Here is a 15,443-nt window from a genome sequence, read left to right on the forward strand (position 1 = left end):
GCGAGATGGCGGCACTTTATTAGCTCAGATAAGAACATCGCATTCCCTAAAGACAGCATCTGGCCACTAATATACGAACAATATGTATCTTTCAATGTAGATGATGCTATTATAGAAATCATGTCTATATTATTTTAAAATCCTTTTAAGAAGATCAGTTCAAACAAATCTGTCTGTACTTTTAATAAATTGTCAGACTCGAGCAATTTAAATGTCACCTGCTACTGAAAGCAAAAATTGCAGGTCTGCCTTGCTCCAGGATTTAACTCCACAAGGGTCAAGGAGTTACGCATGCTGGAGGGAGTGGAAAGTGTGGTAAATCCCACTAGGCGTTCATAGGTAAGATTTATATGGGAAAAGAGATGCAACTTTACAGCAAAAACCCCGCAAACAAACCAAAGAGTTTAAATCCTGGAGCTTGGTGTTTAGCTATATTGAGCTATTTTGCAGCATTTTCTGAATATAAATAATATAAATATAAATAATATAAATAACTTTTACAAATAATTAAATTATATTCTTCTAGGTAATTTATATTATTAATAACATTTTAAACATCCAAGGTGGTAACAATCTGGTATATTTAGAGTATTTAACTAGAAATAATATAGAAATAAGATAGAGAAAAATAAACTAATCACATTTTCATTGAACGACAGAGCTGGCTGAGTGCAGCCAAGGGGGTTTCTAGGAGCTGACACCGCGGCTCGCTTCCCTGAGGTGTGCAAAGCCTCCCTGGGATGGTCGCCCCGAGGAGAAGCAGCGCAGGAGACCTGCTGCCCGGGGATCCCCCCACGCTGCAGCACGTCCCACGTTAACTACAGACGTGTCACTCGGGGTGCCAATCCCGGCTCTCTAGTGCAGCCACGGCAAAGAACGGCATCGCACTTTGGTAGCTACTCCAGCCAATTCATACCTCTGCGCCGATGTATATTTTGGCCTCTCTATGATATCAAAGCTGGAGACTTTGTAAATGGGTGAAGTACCAAAAAACTCCAAACCAAATAGCCAAATCGATCCGCTGCAATTAGCAGTGTACAACAGACCGTATGTGCCCAACACAGCAAAATGCCGGCAGTGCATGCATTGAAGCGCCGTTACTAGCAACCACCCCGGGATTCCCAAAGGAGCCCAGCTAAGCCAGCAGCTTGGGTCGTGCCAACATGCAAGGTGCTCGCTGGGCATCTCGCTCCAGCCTTCTGCACGCACTAGCTTTTTGCTAGTGTTTAGGCCTTCTCTACAGATAGGACAGAAACTTGCGGTTGCCCAAAGGTGGCACTGCTCTGCTCTACTGGGTCACCCGAGGAGAAATCCCTGCCTTGCTGAAGGCTCGGTGAGCTTTGAGGACTTAATTCTTCCCCTGAAAATCTTGCCTGCTCCTAGTTTTCCCTGAATACCTGTTTACAGGTAACAAATTTCCCACAAAAAGGAAAGCCATTTTTTTCAGAACGGTCACGTTTGGGTGCTGAGCGAGGGGTACGCGGGCTGGTTTCCAGAGGAGCTCAGCCACCTGGTCGGCTGAAGTCGGGCATTGCAGGCGCTCAGCTCGGCTGAGAGATGTAACATGGTAAAGCACCATGCAAATGAACTTTACATTTTTGCTGATTTACGCCACAGACAGGGGCCTTGGGGGTTTCTCCTCCAGTATTCCTTTTGTTTCTTGTCTCACTGGAAACAAAAAAAATCCAGGTTCCCCTTAACATAATTTATTGGGCAAATAGTGAAATTGGAGAGCTGCTGGTTAACTCCTCATTCTTTCTCCTATTCAGTCCAGCACCTCACTGACTACAAGAAGAAGAAACCTCTTCTTTTTGGGCAAAAGGAGTCCGAAGACACATCCCTTAGTAAGCTCTGGTTGTTTCTGCACCTCCGAAGCCAAGGGGAAGCTTTTCTATTGATCAGAGCAGCATCAGGCCCATTCTCATTTGCAACACTGATCTGCTCTCAAATACAACTAAAAGACAAAAGTGTTAATAAGAACAACTGCTCAGAGATGCTGTCTTTAAAGAAAATATTGATGCTTATACAACTTTGGCAGCCAGCAGATGTCAATCTTAATTTTTTTTTCTTCTTATTTTAAATATTTCCCTGGTTAAGTTACTATACATCAGAATATTCTGCTAAGATAGCTGGAGCACTGACAGTTACATGAAACGTATACGATATACTTATCAAACATTTCATCCAACATCATGTAAAGCTCATACATATTTATAGTTTTCATGCAAAATGTTATGCAACAACAATGTTATTTTGTGCTGACGTTGATATTTGAAAATGTTGCATATGTCAGACATTGCTAGACAAAAAAATGTGGACATTTTGAAATAAATGCTACCTCTAAATCTCTAAAACCTACCACATCGCGCTAGGTATTTTGTATAAAGCTGCACATGAGAACTAGCTTTCTACTACACAAGCAACTGCTAGACTAGAAAACCACTGAATAAAAGGAAGGAAGACTATTACAGTACTTGGCGGCTGTTTGGCCATGCCTTTGAGCATATGATTTATCATGTTAGTCTGCGTTTGAGGAGATGATGGTGGTCCAGCCGGTGGCTTAGGCTTGGACGGACGGGCTGCTTGTGCATGACGGAGAGAGACGCCAAAAGTAAAGACACAAATGACTTCATAAACAGTGACAAAAAGATGGAAACTTCGAAAGGAACATAAGCAGAAATGATCAAATACAAATGGAATAAGCTGCTGGGTTTTTGCTTATCGGTACTTGAAGTATTACATGGTAATGACACCATCTGACAACACATATTCTAGAAGTCAGCAGATTCGAACATCCTATGGTACTGTGCAATCAGAAAGTTAAAAATTCAACACAAGTATGAAACTGCACTTCATGCAGCCACGTGAGGAAACTGAAATAGGGTAATTCAGCTCAAACTCTGGAATTCAGAAAAGGTGAACTAAAAAGGATGACTTTAAGTCGGTGCCTCAGTGCTTAGGTACATTTAGCAATAGAATAATGAGCCACAGGAATTAATTGCTTTGCAAATATCAATTACACATTTTAGAATTAAACGTCACTGTTGGTTAAAGGGAGCTATAAAATATTCTTGTGCAATTTAAACATGTAAAAAAATCTGTCACTTAAAAATGTGTGGTTCCTGATCGTTTCCAGCTCATTTAATTATTTTCAACTTGGAATTCTAGTGGCTTTTATATTCTGGGTTGAATCATATATAAAAACTTGCCAGCTCTATCAAATATGTTACTTGCTATTCCAAATGTTAGAATACTGCAATCAGGACTTGACCCATCTGTCATATAGTTTACAATATCAGCATAGGAAAAATTCAAAGAAAATAGCCTTTCCTTTTACATACACTCAGAGAATAAATTATATACTGTGAATATATTAACACAATAGTTTCTATTCCATTTAATAACAGTTTTTAGCAGCATTGTGACTATTTTTAATAATGCCATTTGCAAGGAATCTGGCATATTTATCTGGACATTCTATTGCCAAAAGTCCTTGCCATTTTGCTTGTATTTTCCAGCGGGGGAAAAAAAAATCGGTTGGCTTGTGCAAAGTAGATTTCTGATTGCTTTTAATTCTCAAGGAATTATAACACTTATCAAAGTATAATAAAGAATATTCGAGTAAAGCATTAGTTAAAGAGTACGAGTTAGGTTGGTTCCCCTCTCCATACACAGAGATAGGTACACATACGTACATAAACACACACACAATGTGCACAGGCACACGCACGCACACACACATATTTTTAGTCTTTTAAGCTGTGTAATGATTTAATTCAGACTCTCAGATTCAAGGTACTCATTTCTGGCTTTTTTTATTTTTCCTGATAACAGGAAAAGCAAATCTATTTGTTCATCTCTGGAGTCATCCTGATCCTTGTTCGGTGTTTAGCAAGGGTGGCTTTGTCCCCAGAAACAAACCTCTCAGCCTCAAGTGACAAAAATAACTGCTTTTTGGGCATTGGCCTAATGACTTTCACTCTAATTTAAAACATAAGCAAGAATTCAATTTGGCTGCTCACTGATGGCTCCTGAGCTCAACATGCAGATGTAGGACGAATACGTTACTGCCCATCACTGGAGAGCAGTTTGTGCCAAGGTCCCCGCGTGAGAAGGGACCATGGGGAGCGGGGACCGCACGTCTCCTCCCACCTGCATCTGGCAACCGCGTGGTGGGAACCCCTCGCCACCCAGGGGAGTCCATCGGGCTCCAAAGCTGGGAGAGTTAAAGAGAGAAAGCTCCTCCTAAAAGCGTGAAAGCCAGGGGAAAATCGCATCCCAGAATTGCATCCCACTGCGCCTCTCAGTGCTGCAACACTCAAGCACCCCTAAATGTGAGTCCAGCCCCTGCATCACCAACACCTACCCATCAAAAAACAGATTTCAGGCTTCACGGACATCCAGACCCTATAGTGTCAAATGGGCCTGACTTTTGCAAATGTTTTCTGTCCTAGGGAAAAGTCATCAGCGGAGAGGGAAGAGGAGGAAGAGGTAAGAGATGCAGCAGCACTGGGACTTCACGAATCGCTAGTGCAGCGCGTACAAAACAGCCTGGAGGAGGCTCCTGCCGTGCAGTTGTCAGCACAGTGCCCCGGGGTGGCTTTCACTTCGCTGGGAGGCCTGCGAGAGATCCCCCCCAGCGCCTTACCCCTGCTCCTGGCATCTCCCCGCCGCCACCGGCTCTTGAAAACAAGCTTCCACATGGGATTACAGCAGGTTAAGCAACAAATTCTTGATGTCATTCTGATTTGGCCCAATCTGCATAAATACTCAGCTCTTTTGTTCATTTAAATTTTTCAGACCCGAATCCAGGGCTCTTGCACGATGGCTGCAAAACCACCTGGAGCCGAAGGAGAGGAGAGGAAGAGCTCTCTCCCTTCCTCGAGGCACTAAACACGTCGTGAGCCCCGACCCACGCTTTTCTTTGTTGCCTCTTTATTACAAAAAAATTTAAAAGATTAAGGTCTGGCTAAGCAAAGTGATTAATTTCATCCGCAAATTTAAACACAAATGGAGCCGTGACTGCAATGCCCCGTGAGGCGCTGGAGTTTATGTGCTTCTCTGGGTCCGGGTCTCGGAGATGATACGTGAGGTCCCTTTCACGGGGTGTCTCGGCTCCTGCTCGGAGCGAGGGAGATGCGTAATGCTGGACGGGTTTTACGGCACATGCCAGCGATCAGCTGCAGCGCGTGTGTTTTGTTTCACTTTGGCTTTTCTTTCTTCCCTGTCCTTTTCCTCTCTAATCCCTCACCACAGCCAGTTTAGCATCAGAAATGCTCTTGTATTCATTGCTCACGTGTGTCAAATGGATAAGATTTAAACACCTCCATCACTGAAATCAGAGGCAGGAGCAGCTTCTTCCTTACTAACAACCTGACCAAGTGCTTTCCTGGACAAACTTCTGCCAAAGGTTTTTACCCTTCTGCGTGATACTTGCAAATAAAATACTTGCAGACACTTAAATTACTTGGCAAATTCTGGGGTTGTGCTTGCAATAAGCTTCAGCCTGCAATAACAGGTATATTAAAAAATCTGTGCTACTTTGGGTATGTATATTACATACAATTTGGTGTGTGTGAGACTTTACGGACTGGAAGATTTTCAAACTACATATTTCTCACTCAGCATCGTGATTTCTGCTAGATGAGCTACTAACGCATCAGCAACAGTGAGAAACACTTGCAAAAGGAGAAGAGTATTGTTGACTTCTGATATTTTTTAAAAGCATAGCCACTGACTCAATGGTTTCCTTGTAATAATTAAAAATATACGACCCCTGCCAAAGGCTTTGGTATGTGTTACGTGTGTGTTCATTTGCAAGCCAATCATGAAAATGATAAAAAAGAGCTGCTGTTCTCAAGATAACTATAAAGAATAATGGACTTAGCCTGAGGACGATGCAAAGCAGCCTTTTATTATATTCATGAAATGAATTTGCGTGTATCTGAAAGGGATTTTAGTGATGATATCATTTTTTCTTTCAAAATAAGATGTGTTACCCTAAAAGTAAGAAAAATCCATAGAAATGGTTTTTTTTCAACTCAGAAAGAGACTCAGCTCTCAAAACTCAACATACTGAAAAGAGACCTGATCTCCTGACTTTCTGATGATTATTCAGCCTAGTGAGGAATTCTTCATATCTGAATTACATCTAAGCCTCAGGCAGCAAGTTGCTCTGCAGTTGGTAAGAGACTTGCAGAAAGATAATGGCACAAGGCAAATCTTTGTGATCTCTGAAGCTCTTGTAATAACTTTGATACTGCTTTAAACACTGCCTTTGAAAGGGCAAGAGGAAATCTCGAAAGCTGCATAACGATTCTTTGTTAAACACAACCGAATGCCATTTCAAGGAATGAAACAAATAAAGCAGCAGTTCAGCAGCACACAAATACAGGTTGTAGTCATGCCTTAGTTAAAGTGCATGATTTATTAATGACCTCAGTCTCCACTCCCGCATAAAAAGACTGATGTTTTCACACATTTTGCATCCATATTTATTTGAGCAATGTAATTTTATTTTTTTTTTAAGCTTTGTGGTTTATCACAAATGCTGGGAGTGACTGCCTAGCAGCGGCCATGCTAACAAATCACACAGGACCTCTCCTTGTCTCGGACCAGGTTAATGAACGGGCAGCTCAGCCCCTAGTACTTCGCTAAGAGTTACGGATATGTGCACAGAGCTTCCCAGGCTGAGATCCAGAAACAGGGAAGGCGAGTGACGTAAAGTGAGCATGGGGACTGTGAGAAGGGCCAGTACGAATGCCTTGAAAAATACCACTGCTTCTTAACAACCTGTTGTATTGCTCTAGTCAAAAACCGACCTCTTCTGCACCCGCTGCCTTGGCTGAGGACGCTTTCCATGCCTGCTGGGGCGAATGCTACGTGCAAGATGCTCCACGGCCAGTGCCAGCTGAGGCTGACGCAGCCGAAGCTGCCGTGCTCAGTCCCTCTCCTGAGGGTGCACCCGGGTCCCCAGCCTGACGCAGGCACCTGAGAGATGTCTGCCTCTGCATGGGCACCGCGGCTGCCCCTCACTGCTCGGTGGGCAGCACTGACCCCGGCATTGACCAGGTTTTGGCTTTGCACCCACCCCGGCACCACCACCGGGTGCGTTTTCAAGAGAAGTCAGGCTTCCCTGCCAGCCTGGCCGGGAGGGACAGATCCGGGGAGGATGGTGCACACCAGTGATGCAGTGTGGTGAGATGCTGCGCCTCCGGAGCCCTGCTTCCCTGGACAGGGGCTGGGAAGGCTGAGGGACAAGCAAAAACCTGGCATTTTTGGATAGCCTAAGAGTAGCTGATTTCCCTTGGTGACAGAGCAATAGGATTTCAGTGGGTCCATCTGCTCTTCAGCTACTTTCCGCTTGCAGTCCATGCCCCGTTGCTCCGCCGCCCTGGCACCGAGCAGCGAGGTGAGAGCTGCCTCCATCCCCATGTCTCCTTCACTTCTCATCTCTCTGCACCAACTCAGCAGTACCACAAGAAGCCTCTCTTTACAGAGACCAAAACCAAATCACAATATGAGAAATACTTGGTCTGAAAACTAAAAAAAAAAAAAGCCTTATACTACACAAAATAAATTGTCAAACTGACAACTATCCCCTTGGCTGGCACCATCTCTAAAGGTGCCTGTACCCTACTCCAGCAGTGCAAAGTGGCACACTGTGTTCATGGGATCTCTCAGTGCCACGGCACTCCAACACCATGCAGCACATTTCACAAATCCTGGGCTTAAGGGGTGGAGAAGTTATTCTTTTCTAAAGAAATGACGGATCCTGACTTATATAAATAAACATGCAAACACTTATTAAAAGGTTGCACTTATTAATCTGAGTGTTAGTAGTTTTGTCTGATTAATAATTAAAGCAAGTAATTCATCTTTAATTGTTGAAGCATAAAGTTCTGTTTAATGTTCTATTTCAAATCACTATTTTTAAAGCAGGGCAAGAGACTACACGCTTTTCAGGAGAAAAGACATCAAAGGGTGACATTTGTGTGTTTAAGAAGAAGTTGTCTTCAGTATCTTATTTTTATTCTTGCTTCTGGCAAAATAAATAAAAAGTCAGGCCAAAACCCAGTCACTTTTGACTCCACTTAAGCTGAGGAACCAGTTTCAAGTTGAGTCCTGCTGACCTTGCCCGAAAAATTTTCATTTAAGACAACGGGAGATTTGTGGGCACAAAGCAGCGGAGTCACAATTCCCTGCGTCCTTTCACTCGCTCCCAGCATCGAGAAGAAGTAGTTTTATTTTTAAATGAGCTGGGCCATAAAACATCCTGAATTTCTAAACTGTAAGCACGTGACGAGCCGCTGCCAGCAAGCGCGATACTCGGCACAGTTATCGCGCTCGATGCACAACAGCCTGCGCTCACTTTAATCCGCCATAGTTATCGGTAATAGCTGGGATTGTTCTATTTGCTATTTGTTTATTTGCACCTCTCATAGCTGTAGGGAAAAATTATTCTCCATTTTCTAAATATTTATTGCTATTCAAAATTAATTTTAGTGTCACTCAATAGCTCTAGATCACGGGCCAAATTTGAGCCGCGGAGGCCTGAGGAAGCCTGGGCTAAACCAGGCCCAGCCTCTTGTACTGCTTTTTAATAGCAATTTCCCTTTACAAAGCTAAAATCAACCCGATCCTTTTTTTTTTTTTTTTTCCACAAAACAGAACAATCTACTCACAAAAAGAAATGAACAGTTCAGGTTTCAAGGACTTTTGAACTAGGACTCCGGGATACAACAGAAACGAGACCAGGGGCTGCAGAGCTCCACCATCCCTTCTGAAGAGACGGGCACTTGAGCTGAGCCTTTGCCTTGTTACATGTCACCACAGGTTATAAACGAGAGACAAACATGACTTCTGTCCCACCGGATCGTTTGTTACACATTAACAAAAAAAATAGAAAATAAAAAAAAAAAAATTAAAAACCCAGCCCTCCCATCAGGGCATAAAACAGAAGATATGAAAAACAAAAATGAACGTTAGTTTAATTATAAATGTGCTTGTTAGGCGTGTTAAATTAATGGCCAAATCACCAACATTTTTTCACCCAAAATGAGCTGCAGTTCTTTTGGAAAACACGAAACTTTCTCTTTACAAAGGCTAGATTCTCCTCTAAAACTGTCTCCTAAGAAGATACTACATTTCTATAAGGTATTTCTAGTCTACACTCTATTCTAAGGAAGGAGGAAAAGGAGATTATGTAGACAGCACAAATTAACTCCTTAAGTATTAATGCATCTCCATTTTCAGCCTGAAGGAGTACATATCTTAAGGAGCTATGAAAAAAGAAAACAAAATAAATATAACTCAACAGTCCTAGCAATTTATAATGCATATACAATTGTTCACCTGCGTCCTTTTGATTCTCTATATGAAAGAGAGAAAGCAACAAGGAGAGAAAAGAGAGAAACAAGAACAGATATGCAGGATTAATGAGCAAGTGGACCGCACAGCCCCCCAGTTATGCGTGATATATGACATTTGAAAAGAAGGAAAGTCGCCCCGTCTCGCCCCCCGCCCCCCCAAAGCATGGGGTTACCAAAAGAAGCTCCTTTCACGGAGGTGAAAGAAAACGCTGCACAAATAGAAAACCAGAGAGGGTGAGCTCTGAGGACACAGAGGGGGTCTCCAAGTGACAGCGGGGCTGGGATGTCCCCTCCAGAGCTCGGTGCAAAGGAGTAAGTAAAAAAATCGAGGAGGAGAGCAAGTAAAGCGCATCCTTCCGCTCGAGAGCTAACGGACAGGAGACATGTAAGATCTGACAGAGAAAGGACAGCCTTATACGATCTTATACACAGGACTGGGTAAAGATCTTGTACGCAGGCAAAGGGATGGCTTTTTCCAAGTGTCCTTTATCTGACCTCTAGCTCACTTCTCCCCGATGTAGCTGCTACCTTTTGATTGTGTACCAGTGACAAGCACTTTACAAATTGGGGTTACACAGAAGCAAAGTAAAAATGCATTCAGGTCACGGACATAAAGAAGAACTGAAAAAACTTACAGACGATCTGAGTTTATCACAAACAGATGGGTTAATTGTCTAACCTGGTTTAGGCTGATAAAAAGTGACTGGACTTCTCACACTGGGTTTCACAGACAGAAGCAACAGACAAGCCAATGCTAAAAGACTTGAAGCAAGGAGAGTGAGTTGGTTTGGATCTGGACTTTCTTGAGGTAATGAAAACAGAAAGAGTGAGGACAGCATGGAGAGGAGGGTGGTAGGTACTCACGAATGGTTAAATCCATCACTTGAGAGGCCAAGCAGAAGACAGGATGCTCATACATTTCTCTCTTTTTCCCTATAAAAGAGGATTTGGGCATGCAAGAGGCTTAGGTCAGAGGTAAAGAGGTTATAGGCTATAGGTCAGAGGAAAACTTTATATTAGGTTAAAAAGAAAGTAGCCGTAGAGTATTTTGGGATACAAACAGGATAAAAGGAAGAAAAAAAGAAAAAAAGAAAAAAAAGGAGGGTTAAAATTGGAGATCTACTGGATTAACCATTCAGCATGCCCATGAGTCACAAGAGGCTGTGACCATGACTCTAAAGGTTTGCTCTGAACTGTTCGCAAGAATATAATGATCAAAACGTCATGAATAGAGGGAAATAGAATTCCATTGGTTTAAGGCTCCGAGATACTAAGGATTTCGGCCTTCAGTATCTAAGGCTTTCACAGGTATTTCTTCATAAGCATAGCCTCAAGCACTGCTGCCACTGATCTGGTTCTGCATCTCTGATAAAACTCTCTTAAACATGTGGCTATTCAAATGTCAGGTTTTAAAAAGCAAGATTTCAAAGCCATGTACGGCACGCAGGAACACATCTCATGGAGGTAAATTTGTTATTTGCTCTTCTAAGGAAGTATTTGAACATGTAGTGGACTATGCTCATGAGAGAAAACCTGATGCATGCAGCTGGCGGATGTTGGGTTGTTCAAATTAACAATCCCAGCATGCTTGGAAATTGGTGTTACAACCACTTTTGTAGAGATAGTATCAAAAAGTGGCTGTGGCCAATCACGGATAAAGGAGGAGAAAAGCAGAAGAGAGCAGGTAGTGTGGAATGAACTATTTCTCTGAAAAGGTAGCTGGAAAAAAAAAAGGTTTGTTGCTTCAAAGTATTCCCAGACCTAAAAGTCACAGTGCAAAAAAGAGGGCAGATAATTAACACAACCAAGAAGAATTGAGGCACAAAAGGAAAAGTACACACTAACTGTTCTACTTTGGAAATGAATGCATTTTTACTTACAGATCATAAAGTTTGTTTTTGCATAGATTTATCTGAAAGAAGAGAGCAAATCTTACCAACGAGTTAGTGATATTTACACAGAGAACCTAAGGGAGCCAGCCCTGGGTAGAAGCATCCATCAACAGAAAAGCTGCTTTTGATTCTCAGTCCTTCTCCATCCTCGTCAAGTATATTTAAACATTGCATTTTACAGAATACACCAATTAAAATATCCTGTGAAGTTGAGTACTTCGATAAATTGCCTGATAATACAGTGCTTATGAAACCTTTGTTCCTTCTCTATTTTTGTCACTCATTACCAAGTCAAGAGTTGATAAACATCCTTTTAGTGCCCAATTCTTAAGTGTTTCTCACTGGATGCATAACAATGAATTCATTACCACTGGTACACAATTTGCATCGTTAGACAGAAAAAAAATGGAAAAAGAGAGGACATGTCATGTACAGAACCTGGACAATTTGTCATGTAATAACCCAATTTTTCACGTAAACAAGAACGAAGAACAAATCAGAGGGAGATTTGTTTTTTTTTTTTTTCTCCTCTCAATATTGTCCTAGAGGCATACAACGATAATCTCAGCTGTGGGAAAGCTTCACATCACACACAACAGAAACCCAAAGTCTAGAGCAGAACATACTATTCATCTGGAACATACAGGTTTAAGCAATTGGGAACTCGGAGGAAGTTGGGTAGGAGTTTCAAGTTGGGAATAACAGCCAACAAGGAATCAACATAAACTGATTAACATGTAAAGAACGACTGGACTGTAGAGCTTCAGCTAACACGTATCCTCTAGCAAGCTTTAAAATGTCTTTTTGATGGCCACATGTGTCTCTGGTCACTGGTTATTATTCTCCCATAACTTAAAAGGTCAATAATATCAGCTATGCCGGATTTAGAGTGACAGGAAAGAAATCTGATGCAAGTGTGGGATCACTGATCAATGACTGCTATGCAAACTGCAAAGACAATGAAACACTCCCAGAAAAAAGACATTTTAAATTGGCTACAAATGATTAAGCATAGATTAAACAGTTTTTCATCTTCTTATTTTTCATTTGTTTCCTGAACTCCACTGTCACAAGCAATTAGCTGCACTATACCTTCAGCTACAAAGATGACATCCCAAGTATTTTTCAATTTGTTTTTTTAAAACCACGACATCAATCTGAATACTACACCACTGGCCAAATGCACTAACGATCAGAAAAAAAAAAAAAAAGCTACAGTTCCTTTTAACTGTTTCCTCTCTCTTTTCCAGAAAAAGAAATGTTTTGCATAGCTTCCATTCTTAACTGCTTCCGAAGCCAACACCACAAATATGATTCAGAATCACATCAGTTTTATTGACAAGTGAATAAATAGCAAATGAACTTCTTTTAAATCGCTCCCAGCCACAGTTGCCACCTAGAAATATAACAAAATTTTAATTTCACAAAGAAAGAGCCTTACCTTCAATTTTGGCATACTCTGAGAGTCGAGTATAATTGACTAGAGCTGCTTGCTCCAAGCATTTACGGATGACTGTTTTTACCTCCTCTTGAGGGACCGGAGTAACTATGTCTTTCATCAGAACCTTGACACAAGAAAATCTGATTTGTTGTGGCATTGGGCACACAGAACTGCTTTTCTCCAAGCCCAGCACATTCATCCATCCCTACACTAGTGCTGCTCGGCTCTCGGGGTATGCGTACAATATGCAGGATCCACCACAAGGTCACCTTGGCCAGCTTGAGATGTGGGACCTACCCCTGCTGCATTATTCCCCTTCTGCATCCTTGCCCAATGGCATGCCCTCAAATCTGTGCTGCTGATTTTTTAGGGCATGACATTAAGATCTATCACAACTTCCCCAGTGTCAGGCAATGTTATGCCCTTCCCGGGCTCTGCTGATTGACTTGGGTTTAGGTCTGGGCTTGGCCATACTGTGTGTTAGCAGAGGTGAGAAGGATGTCGGAGCACCAGGAAGGCAGGAATAGGGATGGGGAGGATGATGGTGAGCAGGTTTCTTACGCCCGAGGGGAATGAGCCTGCCTTGAGATGGGAATTTCACCAGACAGCAGCCAGGCATCGCTTACAAGGGTCTGCGGCGTAGATGCTTGCCAGCGAGATCCTCCACTATCAACACAGACGCAGGCTGTGCTGCCTTTAGTGGCCAGGCTACCCACTGGCCTCCGAGCTGAAGCAGGAGAGATAACAACCCCACCTAATACCCCACATTTCAATATTAACTATGATTAATTACATGTCCTATGCAAAACCAGCAGTTTCTCAAGCTCTTCCGGATGGAAAGGTACATGAACACCGGTAATTTTAACTACTCTCTGTTATGCTTACCCTTTCCAGCAGTGACAGAGTAGCTTTTAGCGCACCTTCCGGACGGCCAAATGGAAAGCAGTACCTAGAAAAACGACATCGTGTTAACATCAGACCAGGTGCATGCAAACAAGCCTTTCCAGCACTATAAAGATGCTTTCCTAAATATGCCCCAATATCTAGTCCCTCTGCCTGGAATGAGCAGTCTTTCTACAAGGTAATTTTCTGAAAGGGTTTGATGGTGTGGACACTAAGGCAGCAAAACAAAACACGGGGTAGTAATAAGCTGATAGTTTTAGCAGCTTATTAAATCTGGGTGTCACCTGGAGAGGTTTTGATCTCATAGGAGAGAGTTAAATATCATCTTCTTCTAAAATGGAAAAAAAGAAGCCCCTCTGGAAAGGGCATTTACTTCCAGCCGGAGAGCTGGCGATGCAGCAGGCTGTAGGTAACCGGCTGAACCAGCCACCGTCCCTGGCGAGTGGCAGCTCCAAGGGGCTCCCGCAGGGACTCTGCATCACCCGTCTGCATGCAAACCTGCACCACCCACCCAGGACCCGGCTGGTGTGCAGGGGGCAATTCATCCCGTTTTGTGGGGGCACTATCCATCCTTTCTATACTGTGACATCCCTGCAGAAAGCCCTGCCTGCCTGAATACTAGAAAGAAGGGAAAATAAATGGCTAATAACTGAACAGAGGGGAATGGAGAAATAAGAGGACAAGGGGGTTTTTTTTGTCGCTAAATTTTAGAAAAAATTCACAGCATTACCGTGCCTATGGGAGCAAGATGGTTTGAAATACCCTTTAAAGGTTATATATTTAAAATCACTCTCCAGCTACAAACATGCTACAGTGCAAGCTTCACTGCCCTGCGTAGGTCTGTGTCACTTATGCAAAATTCCTGTATGCGTTCAAAACCTGCCTTTTGGCTTTGCTGCTTATAGGAGGGAGCTGGGAGGAAATCAGTCCTCTCGCATTCAGCCTGGGCTCTCTGCCTTTACCTAAAATGCGTGATCTGATTCTCCAGAAGCAAACGAAGCCGCTCCTTGATTTCTTCGAAACGCTCTTTCTCGTCTACGGTCACAGTTCCTATCCCGTCAGGCCTGGAGGAGAAATGCCACAAATGACTCAGACTCCACCTCGCCTGGTAACTCATCCCCACAGCACAGAGCACGCTGCCCTTTCCGAAAGGGCCCTTTCCGTCACCAACTATGAGACCCGGGACAGAGGATATGCCACGCCGAGACACGGGTGGTCACGGCAGCACGACTGCCGAGGTGTCAAAAATAAATAAAGAAAGAAATATCCTCTCTCAGAGCGATAATCTAGATGTGGACGCTCCCCAACCCCCTTTATTTTTGCTGTGATAGAGAAGTTGGAAAAAGCAGAATCCCCTTTTAAATATAGGTATGTGACAGGGAGAGCAATGCCAGCTCTCACTGCAGGATTGGGCCCATTGCTGGCAAAATAGGGACTCCATTTCTGCAGGAAAATTCAGCTGCTAATTTAACACAATTCACAGTGTAAAAGAATATCAACAACAGGCCTATATGCAAACAGAATATAAAATTCTGCACTCCTTCATAACCGCTGAATCACCCCATTATAATGATTTCTTGAAGTGAACCATCTTCAATCTATTCTGCCGAAATGTGCCTAGAGAACGACATGTATTTTTGTATTTGAAATTGAATGCCTTTTCAGTCATTTAATTTTAATTTATAAACATTAACACATTGATACAATTTATCAAAGATTTTCTCGGACTATGTACTACACTCTCGTATTTCAGGAGTGCACAGGAGAGCGTTGTGAGACACCCAGGTCCTGCTGCCTTGGGGCATTTCTCATCTTTCACAGAGCACAGTGTGCAGG

General features: G+C 42.8%; 1 protein-coding gene across 4 annotated transcripts in view; it reads right to left on the reverse strand.

The window, feature by feature from the left end:
- CADPS (calcium dependent secretion activator) overlaps window positions 1-15,443 on the reverse strand; it is a gene marked incomplete at both ends in the record, with an annotated part of 223,892 nt that overhangs the window by 56,973 nt on the left and 151,476 nt on the right. For 2 of the 4 annotated variants that reach the window (XM_082322562.1, XM_082322559.1), the window contains 3 exons: window positions 12,705-12,828; window positions 13,590-13,653; window positions 14,570-14,671. In XM_082322562.1, the coding sequence (XP_082178688.1) occupies window positions 12,705-12,828; window positions 13,590-13,653; window positions 14,570-14,671 (290 nt within the window). Of the gene's footprint in view, window positions 1-9,354; window positions 9,373-10,235; window positions 10,305-12,704; window positions 12,829-13,589; window positions 13,654-14,569; window positions 14,672-15,443 lie in introns of all 4 variants that reach the window. The other 2 variants (XM_082322560.1, XM_082322561.1) reach the window with 2 other exon arrangements.

The sequence above is a fragment of the Platalea leucorodia genome, assembly GCF_965183815.1.
Source record: "Platalea leucorodia genome assembly, chromosome: 9".
NCBI lineage: Eukaryota > Metazoa > Chordata > Aves > Pelecaniformes > Threskiornithidae > Platalea > Platalea leucorodia.